Raw genomic sequence first — 11,358 nt, forward strand, 5'->3', positions numbered from 1 at the left:
CAATGCCGTAAGATCAAATTCTGGGTTTCTTTCAGTCAAATATGAAGAAAATATACCTAGAGTTTACACCAGCTTCTCTCCATGCACAAGAACGAGCATCCTATAGGTATTTAACACGTAGCAATATAACAGGGCAATTAAAGCTTTAAGGTGCATTCTGACAAAATATACTTACAGGATCTCTCAGCTGTTTCAAAGAGGTACAGGAAGAGACTCTTCGTCTCCATGAAGATTTAAATTAGATTTTTTTGTAAGCCCCTATTTTGTTGAATATGAGGCTTAGGAATTACGACTCTATACCTTTTCAAACAAAGCCAGAACTAAAACAAAAACAAAGCCTAGGCCAAATCTTATTCACATGAGTAGTTTCACTACTCAACGGGATTACTCATGCAAGCAAGGCAAACTGCTTTCAACTTGCTGCCAATCGTGGTGCTACTCATGCAGTTCTCTGACACAGACACAACAGGTCATACTGCAAGTCTGTTATGAAGTTGCTAATTTGAGATATTTCAAATGTTAATATTTGTATTACACGATTTTAAAAGTTCTTCCTAGCAATAGATTAAACATCAATTACCAGTCTGGCATCCAACTGATGTTGCTATCTGTACATGTGATTTTGTTATTCTTTTGACAAAAAAAATTTTTTAAAAATCTATTTTAGTTGGATATTATTTGTTTAATTCTGTTAATAAAAAAATACCATATGTGATCTGTGCCTCAGCTTTGAAATCATGATTACATGGTATCATCAATTCATCAGATGATAGCAAGTTCTGCCCTGGGTCTTAAAAGGATAGAATATTTGGAATAAAAAAAACCCCACAAAACTAAACAGTTAAAAAACAGGGGGTTTTTTTATTCTTTTTGTGATAAGATTTTAGTAAGACCAGCTGCATGCCTCTGCCCTGAGAGCGCAGTTAGCCTACAACCTGAATGAACTGACCACAGAGAAGTGACAAATAAAATGTTTTACTGTGTTTTTTAACAGGGGAATTTTGACACAAAATTATTAATATACAGACCTAAGGATGTGAATTACTCCAGCTTGGGCTAATTTGCAAAGGAATTTCACTGTGCTACTCACTTCATACATGATTGTGTTCAGATTCTGCTGACCAGAGCTCTGCTTGTTTTTTCCACTCTCTTTCCGCTGCTGCTTAAGATCAGTAAGTAACTGGAACACCTGGAGAAAAAAATAAAGTGTTTTAGACCATTTGCGAGTATTTTACCTAAAAATACTACAGCAGAAAAACATAAATGAACAATGCAAAATCCTACCAACCAAACAACAAAAAAAAGCATGGCTTCTTTGGTGAACGCACCAGCAATGAAATGAAAAATGTTTTGGCACGAGAATGTTGAATAGGTAATTAAATTGCTTCTTTAAAATTGTGACTATTTTATAAGCAGATTTTCAGCACTTGTTAAATGTTATCCAAGAGCCCCAACAAAGACACTGCCAGGATGAATCTATCCTACTTGTTTATTTTATCTCATGTCCTGAACAGAGTTGGGTCATACCCTGCTGTACTGGCACAGAGCTTCCATTTAAAATGTAAGTGGTGCTTGAAGCAAAATGTCACACAAGTTTATGGCCCTACTGGGTTTGTTATGACAGATGTACCTATAATATTAAAATGGATATATATTCTGTCTCACAGAGATGCAATTTTACGTTATCTGCAAAGAAAAGTAAACTCTACAACTGTCACGCTGCCATGAACCAACTAAATAAAGGCTTGACCTATAGATGCTCCTGAGATTAGTGATCCTATTGTAAATTCCAGTGGAGTTATTCATAATAGTAAATGTTACAGTGACCAGCATGGTGTTATGGTATGTTAAGCCACAAAGATTAAATTAGCTCCCTATTTCATCACAACAACGTAATACAAGCAGACGTTCCTGAAACAAATGTAATAAAGTTGTCTTCACATTTATGATGCAGTGAATATTAATGTAGGACTGAGATTCAGAGGGTAAGTCTGAAGGGAAAGAAGACGTTTTGATTTTTGCAATTGTGCTTTGTCAAATCTGTTGCAACAAAACATCTTTATTCATCATAGACAGATATGCACCAAAATGTTGAGACAGCATCACAATTACTCTTTTATTCCCATATTAAATCACATTAGGTTGAAATTTCTTCAGATGTTTTGCTTCAGGCTTTACAGTATATCCAGAGCCAATAACCAGAGCAAAGTAACAGACCACTTCTTACTGTTTATCCCCTAATTTTTAACTAGCTTCATTCAAGATCCAGATCCAATGGCATTATAAACTGACAAGTCCATAGAAATAAAATACAAACATTTCCAGACAGTGAGAAATAAGAACATTACCAGCTACAGATCCTGCAATTACTTTATACTGCATCTTCTACGAAAAAGGAACACCTTGTGCATCAACCACCAGTAGTCAATCCTCACTTGAAAGGCAAAACTGAAGCTATGAACTTTTATCTAATAAATACTTGAAGAAGATATAGCCAGTGACAACGAGATACAAAATGACAACTCCAAACTCACAGAATAAATGTAGGCATAGGACATACAATGTGTCAGTCTCAAATACTCCTTTCAAACACCACTTTCTGTGCAAAATATTACCTCGAGAAAGAGAATGTTAGCTATGCCAGTCAAATTGCAACTGGGAAGAGGAGCAAACAGAAAGAGATCAGTAGTTTTAGGGGAATCAGTACTTTGAAGAGCAGTGAAAAGCCATGCCCAAAAGCCTATAGCTGCAGACAGTGCAAATCCCTTCCTGCAAAGAAACGAAAGGCTGCATGCATGACAACTGTGCTGTGAAAGGGAAATGAGAAATAAGCATTCTCATCAGTAACTTCATTTTCCACTTCCTTTTGCTCTTTTTCAACACACAGAGTATATTCACCAACAAAAAGACTCAGCTGAAGAAAGTTCTGAAGAAAGTTCTGACTGAAGAGCATGAAGAATGGATTCTGCAATTCTCCCTATTCTGGACCAAACCTTAGGACATCTACAGATTTTACATAATGTGACCGACACCACTACTTGAACCTCAGCAGGCAGTAATACCTAGATTCCAACAAATATCTCAGCAAATGAAGAAGGCAGCAGAGATGATTTTGCAACAAATAATCTCTGAAATACTTGCTATTTTCTGTACTGGAATAGTACATCTTTTAACAAACAGACACTTAATACTAGTTTGGCTGACATATCATCTATTTCTTAGGCAAGACAGTTCTTTCCAAGTACCTCATTAAAGCCCTTCTAAGAGTCACCAGATGGTTGCTCTGCTATATGCAGACAGATGGGGCTCAAGATAAAACATTTCAAGATTTATTTCAGAATACGATGAAACAGCTGTGCAACTTTCAAGCTTCAGCAATAAAACAATATAAACAACATACTTGGGTTATTAAAACCATTCAAAAAAATCACATTCATAAACAAAGCACTGAAATCTTTTCATTACCTGGCTGAAATTAAACCAACACCACCACTACATTTCTTTTTTCCTCACTAAAAAAAAATACCTTTACTTAGGAGAGAGGAAAATTATTCAGAACTTACCTACACTAGAAAATAAGATTTTTTTGTTTGTTTGTTATTTGTATGGCAATATTCATTGTTTGTTATGACAGGGCACTGCACCTTCCCCATGACACCAGATCAAAGTACATCACTGGCTTCTAAGAGTGTTTATCCTGAGTAACACATCTAAGATCAGCAAATGGCCTCATGCTTACTATAACCTAAACTGGTTTGGAAACACCTCAAGATCTTTAAAAAAAAATACTGACAAGCATTCAGAGATGTAAGACTGCGCTTCCAGTAGCACTGGCTTTAATAAAACTATGCATTAATGAGTTATAGGTTCTCAGATGATATTACACATCACAAGGTTAAAGTTAAATATGAAACACCGATTCTAGCAGCAGCCATCTGTGAAAAAGTTTGAATTTTTATTTGCAATATTAAAGAGACTCCAGCAATCAGTGTGTCATACACTTGGTGGTATATTGGCTTATCACAAGATAAAATTCAAAAAAAAGATATTTTGGACATTGCTGCCCCGTTACAGAGATGTCAACATTCTCGATTTGGGATCTGATACACCATACGTCATACAAAGCACCAGTCAATCCACTGCACTTGCCCACATACACAAGTGTTTTAAGATGTGGAAAATCAAATCCTAAATAACAAACCACCATACACAAGATGATTCAACAAACCAACCACACAGCAACAGCGTAAATACGACAAGGCTGAAGTTAGTTACTGACATTCTAATGATCTGCTCCTCGTCTATTTGAATAACATATTTATATCTGTTTTTACAGATTTGGGACCAACGAAATAATAATACAGTACCCATTACTAGTGAAAACCAGTAATTTTCCAGAAAACTAGATTTTCTTTAAAAAGCTTTTTTCTTAATAACAAATCAAATGGAGGTAGTGGAAATCACATACAGGTCTTGCTGATTGCCACTGGCAATTTTCAGCTTCCAAAGAAGTATACAAGTGACTGATTACAGCTTTAAACTGCTGGTTTAAAACTGGGACACAGATAAACTTACCTCAAAGTTACTTAGCAATGCGGCATTTGCATCTTTTCTAAAAGGAAAAATGAAAATTATTAATATATGTTCCAAATGAAACTGTCTAAAATTTTTCTTTGCTGAGTCATGCAGACTCTAAGAGAACAAACACTACTTTCATAAAGTTAAAAAAAAAAATCATCAAGAGATCTATTTTTGGTGATTCTACAGTTAACAAGTTGTTGCCACCTCTGGAAAATATTTTTCCATATTTTTAGTAGAATCATTACATAATTACACAGTATATTTTGCACAACTTGCCCCATAAATCATAATACACTTATAATCTTTTTACTCAGCCACACGATTTCATTCACTCACCCAATTTTACAAACTAAAACCAAATTGTCTTGCCTCTTCCTTACAAAAAAGGGCCTCCAGTTTTATTTGAATAAAGACTGACAGCAAAAATCATTCAGATTACACATACTATTTATTTATTAGCCAAGATCATGGAAAAAGAAAATACAGTTACTATTTTTAGCACAATGTACATGTGTGTGCATAGATACAGATATGGCACTGTATTTACACATACTGTACTGAGTAAAAAATCCAAAACTTACTGCACTTCCTCTTTATTTATTCTTTGAATCTTTATGTGGCTACTCCTTTATTAGCAGGGCAAGGCTGAGTTTCCCATTTTCCACCAGCCAAACGCTTCCCCATTAATTCTGTCCCAATTAAGCAAGAATCGTTATCCACTGCTAGTAAGCTGAACGCACCGAGTCAAGCACATATTTAGACTAATCACACCTCTATTACTACCGGATATTGGAATTTTATATTTTTAAATTTTAAAAAAGGGAGAAAAACTGACGCAGAACATCCTATATTCCCCAAACAACACGTTCTGCTGAGCAGTCAGTAGCCACAACAACAGAAAGTTTCCATACAAAAGACAAAAAAGGCCTTTCTCAGGTCTGTGCAGCAGCTTATGAAAGAAAGAAAAAAAAGGTACAATGTATTGTTAAGCACCATCAACTGTTTGAATAGAACTGTCAGGTTCATCACTTTCAAATGAGTTAAATGCATCCACAAACTTCCACAGGTTCTATCATTGTTTTTAAATGAAAAGGACCTTCTAAAATACGCTGAGATGAACTTCAACTTCCATTTCGCTGACTCAAGTGAAACTTCAGCAAGTGAGCTCACACACGCATTAGTTTTCATTCATGTTTTACAAACCATATAGCTTTTGTTGTTAGGTAAATGCAATTCTTCAGAATGTTTGCATTTGGGCTATCGCTACAGAAAGCCCTATGGATCAAAGACATTCTTTGTTAGAAATAATAATGCCATAGAAGAATTATATATGGAATTATTCAGTTAAATAAGTAAAAGGGTCATATAGAGTAAATACATTACTATGCAAATGAGTCTGAAATCTATCTGATGTTAAATTATTTAAGACAAAAACACTTTGTCATTCAGAAAATTACTTTTGTCTTCTAACAATGGACAGCAAATGAGTCAGTCTCAAATTCTTCAACAATTTTTGTTGTGCTGAAAAAGCAGAATTATAAACTGATAAACAAGACCAGTTTTAAAAACTTTTGCGGAACTTATGAAGTAGAAATACAATTTTCTTCAGTCCTAACTTTCATGAAGCAACTATTAATTTTACATTCAGAAAACAAGAAATTATAAATAATGAATTCTAATGTATATTTTTAAGTAGTCAGCTAAACACTATGCTTAATTTTTACGAGATTAAGACTTAAACAGAAAGGAAAAAAAAAAGTCATGTTAAGACCAAATGTAAAAACTCTTTTTAGAATCTTTAAATAGGTAGTATTTTCCCCGATTTTAGTCCAAACCAAAATATTATTGAGAAGGTCTTCTGCATATATCAAAAATTATCTTAGTATGTGGCATCACACCTCTAAAAATATCACTGACGCTTCATGTTTTTAAATCTACTGCTTAAAACACATTGCATATTTAAACCCCAACATTTTCTGGAAGGTTCTGTTCTCTAATAACAGATACTTCTGACATGGTAAGAACTTAGTGAGGTTCTCCTAGTTGCACAGCGTCCCTCTATAAAGGCCATCGGGCAGGAGGCAAGAGATTAGTAAGATTAAATTCCAACAGTAACTTAAGTGCAAAATGGACTAAATTGTTCCATTCCAATGCAAGGGACATTCACCCACAGCTCAGGACTTCAGCCTCCAGGTCTTCTACCTCTGATGTGCCTTCCTATTGGTACCAAAAGAGGTAGACCAGTAAAATAAATTGGGCTACTCAAGGTAATAAAAAACAAGTGGATGTATAAGCAGCATCACAGACTTACTATTAATGGTACCAAAAGCATACTTCTCAGCAGGGCAAATCCTATCTTTCCTCACATGCAACAGCAACTTTCAGCCTATGTATGTTTCACAGCATTTTTACAACAGCACGAACAGCTCATTTCCCTGCAGACTGCTACTCATTAAGGCTAACATAATACAAACCCATATGTCAATGGATGTTTCTTATCTGCTTTGGAATTTTATGTATAGAATATTTAATTGTAATAGTATAGAAGATTTAATGATAAAGCATCCATGAATAACGTGAACTCCAATAGTTCAGCTGACTTAGGTGGATGCTGGCATACATCCTACAGAACTGGCATCCTCTGTGCCCCCACTCATTAGAAACCAGCGCCACATACACATATATAACCACACACTGTAATGGGCTGCACAGAACTCATGAGTTTCTAAGCTTCAAAATAGGTCAAACCCTATTGTTTTGGGCCCAGGTGACACGCATAGCGCTGTCAGCATAGGAAGGCAACAAAACTTGCTGCCTAGGACCGCAGCCTGGGGCCTGGCTGGTGTAACTGCCCCAAATTACCAGCTAGCCAAAATTTTGACTCCCCTCTTGTGTTTCCAATTGCTGGCACACACCCGTTAGGTTTTCTCCTCCAGCATGTTCAGCTGCTACAATGAGTTGTCTACCTGAGGCTCACAGGAATAAGTCTCTCACAGAGGCTGCAGCGGGGGATTCCCGTTTCACCTCTCCCAGGGCAGAAGAGAGAAGGCAGCAGGAGGGAACAGGAGGGCAGGGGAGATGGGGACAGTGAGCGGGATTCAAGCTAAGCCACCGACGCCTTTTGCCCAAACAAACAGATGCTTCAGCAAGATTTGTAAAGCAAACGAAAAATCCTCAGTTTCTCCACAGAATGCCTGAACACGCTGCTAGTTATAGGGGTGTTAAAGGCCCAATATACCCCACCCCCCCCCATACACCACAGGCAGGCCCGTACAGATATACACACACACACAACGGCAGGCAGGCCCATACAGATATACGCCACACACACGCACACCCTGCAGGCAGGCAGGTAGGTAGGTAGGTCCATACAGATGTACCCCCACACACACACCCCGGCCCCGGAGCCCCCACTGCCGCCACGGAAGGGTCGGAGCTGGGGGGGAGACGGCAGCGGCCCGTCCCCGCTCCCTCCCCGCCGCTCCTTACACCTCCATCTTGTCCGCCCCGGGCGCAGCCGCACGCTGAGGCCGGCCCTGGCCGCCGCGTCGCCGCGGAACTTCCCCTCACACACCCGTAGCCCGCCCCGCGAGGGGAGTGCGGAGCAGGCCGGGGTTAAGCCGAAGGAGGCTTTGGCGACCGGGACGGAAGCGGAAAAGGAAGGAGAAATAAAGTGCGGGGGAAGGGAAAAAAAAAAAAAAGAAAAGGTCAACTGCATTGGCCGGGAATCGAACCCGGGCCTCCCGCGTGGCAGGCGAGAATTCTACCACTGAACCACCAATGCTGGTGATACTCAGCACTTTCCCGCCACGTGAGTTGTAACTTCTTTCACAGAAAACGGAACAACATGTTATTTGTGACAAAACATGTTCTGAAAAAACCTACTCAGGTTCTGACAGCTAGCCACTGTTAAGCATGATGACAAGGGGAAAACAGTATTGTAGAGGTCCTTCCAAATAAAATCTCTAGCCATGTGCAAACAGAATACTGTAAGGCTGAACTAGTGTAATACTGCTATTATCTTTTAAGCACCTCTACAGACATTTTACCAGGCTCATCAGCATTATATGTCTTTTCCTACCACCACTGTGATTCTTTCTCATTTAATATATGTGCTATTAAATTTTGCAAGAGCCCTTTTCATTCTTGAGAAAACTGAAGACACTTCATTGAGTGCAAATAGCTGAAAGTTCTATTGGCTACAGCAAGGAAAACTGTCTGGCTCAGAGACTGAGAGCCAGGGAAACATTAATTACTTAATTTTGCCATTATCTCTCAGGCAAAAGTTTATATGCAAACACAACACCACTAACTCCCTAAGGAGTCACATACACACACGCTTGATTGCAGCAGGGCTGTAAGAGCAAACTAAGGAACCGAATGGATTAGACTTGTGCTCACAACCTCTGTCTTGCAATACTAGCACAAAATCCACCAGCCACTTTTCTCCCCAGAATCAAGCCAGAATGAAGTCCATTCCCACTTTTGGGACTTTGATGCTCCTTGGGGTGTTGCAAATCCTAAGCCAGTTCTGAATAACGTGAGCAAACTGCAGTGCTTCAGGAAGTCTTCAGTGCCAGGACAGTGGGCAACAACCACCTCCCAGCTCTCCAGGAACCATCATCATCAGACACCGAAGTGCTGGACAAAGTTTAAAACCCTACTGCAAAGCTTTTTTTGCCCTTTTCAGTTGAAGACTCATAAAAAAGTTTCAGTGGACATGTGGACCCCATCACACACAGATTGTAGTACAGATAGAAATTCATTTATACTCCAGAATCATTTGTCATGGAGTCCTGTGGAAAAAGAGCCAGGAGAAAGCTCGTCAAAAAGCAGGTTGAAAGCTGTTGGTCTGACCCAGTGGACAGGATGCAACGGATGCTGTCCTTTTTCATGTCAGGATTAACTGACCTTGTAAATTGGCCAAAACCGGCACAACAAATGCTCTGTAACTTCTCTGCCATGTTTCAAACTCTGCACATGAAACTGCCTGTATGCCAGCTCCCAGCCAGGCTAAAGGGAAGAAAAGAAGGGAAAGGATGTCAGCTTTCATTTGAAAATATCATATTTCCAGACTATCAAATTTCAGAGTTTTGTTCCAGAAATCTACTAATCCTTGCCTGCCTCTCATCGCTCTCTTTAGATATGGGTTCAGAATCTTCAGCATACTAATTTTATTTCTCCTTTGCTTCTCCCCTTTGTATCTCTCCCCAAGCACCAATTTATCATCTCCATTTTCACTGTTTCTCCAAAAGTTTCATTCCAGATCTTTGCTGATACATTTTTACAATCCATCATGATGATGATGATGCCCAATCACAGCAGCTGGGATGAATGAGCATAATACAAATGCCTCTCTGAACAGCTTTCAATTTTTTTTCTAATAGAGATATTATTCCTAAATATTTTCCAATGGAGACATATAGCCTGTTAGGGTGTAAATACATACATGGACCAGCTACAGGTCCACTGACACCATGCAAGGGAGAAAGGGAATATCCAAGAGAGAACTCGTTACCCTTACATACAACTTCTCAGGAGTTGAAGTGATTAGCTTAGTTCACTTTGGTTTTAATTGCTGCACTTTAGGTGTTAGACAGTTATGCTACACCATCCATAGGGAATGCAGACATAGGTTTTTCTAAATGTGCTTAGCATGTCAACATTTTAAGCATTGGCTTGTGATTGTTACCACTAAGGCTTGGTGAGAGAGGGGCCTCGGTATTAACTATTGAAAGCAGGGGGCCTAGTAATTGCTATTGAAAGCAGATCTGCAGGGTATTTGTATTCTTTGTCATGAAAGATGTTTACTGTATTCAGCATTTCACTGATCACCCTATAGTGTCTTTTTTTCTTTTACATTCAAAATTCATTAAACAAAGTTTTTTTTTTTTTAACAAAAAATGTCAGCACCGCTTCACATCAGTCTAGCTGACAGTGCGTTTGACTAGCACTTTCAGCCCATAGAGCTTTTTTTCTTTTTCTAAACCAAAATGACAATTAAATAAGAATGTTTTTAAAGAAGGTACACTGTAGCAGTTTATGCCATCCTTTTTCTTCACTGGACTCAGTTATGAAAATAAGTCCTATTATGAAAAGTGCATTTCTAGAGACCGCTAAAGCACTCCTTCAGAGCTGCGCTCCCCAAGTATTGCACTCTTCCAACAAAATGCACTCTAAAAGAAATAGTAAGGCTGTGACTGATTACAAAAGCAAGCACAAATAAAGTTCAAATCTTTGAAGACATTAAAATATATTTAATTAAACTTCTCCGTGCTGCAAAATGGGCAATTTCCTCTCTAGTACTACCTCATTGTACATCAGCTTGGGAAAGGGTGTAGCTGGGAATATTTATGAACAATGTGCCATTTGCTGTGCCAGAGGGAAAATAAGTGGAAGACTTTTCCCTCAGGCCTTCCTTGGTATTTAACTGTGGGGTGGGGATTTGGGGGGGGGCATCTTTCTATTTCACTAAGCAAATAAAATACTGAAAGAAGATGATGGGAAGTGGAGAGCCATCCAAACCAGAACAAATAGAGAAGACAGTAATGAGAATACATTTCAGTGTGCATTAGAAAACCTATTTTGCAATGCTATTTCACGGTTTCCCCCTTTTCATCTCTCCAGATCCAAGTGTCGTTAAGAAATCCTATTTCTTCAATGTTCACTTTTACGTTAATGCCTTCTGCTTGGATTTACAATTTCACTTCCATTTTTACTATAAAATTATTACTTTATACTCTACATTGCTTATTATACAGAAATGATAGTTATTGC

General features: G+C 38.4%; 1 protein-coding gene and 1 non-coding gene across 4 annotated transcripts in view; both read right to left on the bottom strand.

The window, feature by feature from the left end:
• CRCP (CGRP receptor component) overlaps positions 1-8,240 on the bottom strand; it is a 34,002-nt gene extending 25,762 nt beyond the window's left edge. Inside the window, exons 1-3 of one of the 3 annotated variants that reach the window (XM_052804853.1) lie at positions 8,071-8,240; positions 4,576-4,612; positions 1,091-1,189 (exon numbers count right to left, since the gene is read on the bottom strand). In XM_052804853.1, coding sequence (XP_052660813.1) covers positions 1,091-1,189; positions 4,576-4,612; positions 8,071-8,078 — 144 coding nt within the window. In that variant the 5' untranslated portion in view covers positions 8,079-8,240. Of the gene's footprint in view, positions 1-1,090; positions 1,190-4,575; positions 4,613-5,677; positions 6,211-7,975; positions 8,023-8,070 lie in introns of those variants that run through there. The other 2 variants (XM_052804854.1, XM_052804855.1) reach the window with 2 other exon arrangements.
• A 54-nt stretch (positions 8,241-8,294) lies between these two features.
• On the bottom strand, positions 8,295-8,365 carry TRNAG-GCC (transfer RNA glycine (anticodon GCC)). Its single transcript has one exon. It is a non-coding gene; the product is annotated as a tRNA-Gly (tRNA).
• Positions 8,366-11,358: the final 2,993 nt, after the last annotated feature.

Source organism: Harpia harpyja, chromosome 12 (genome assembly GCF_026419915.1).
Source record: "Harpia harpyja isolate bHarHar1 chromosome 12, bHarHar1 primary haplotype, whole genome shotgun sequence".
In the NCBI taxonomy this organism is placed as follows: Eukaryota; Metazoa; Chordata; class Aves; order Accipitriformes; family Accipitridae; genus Harpia; species Harpia harpyja.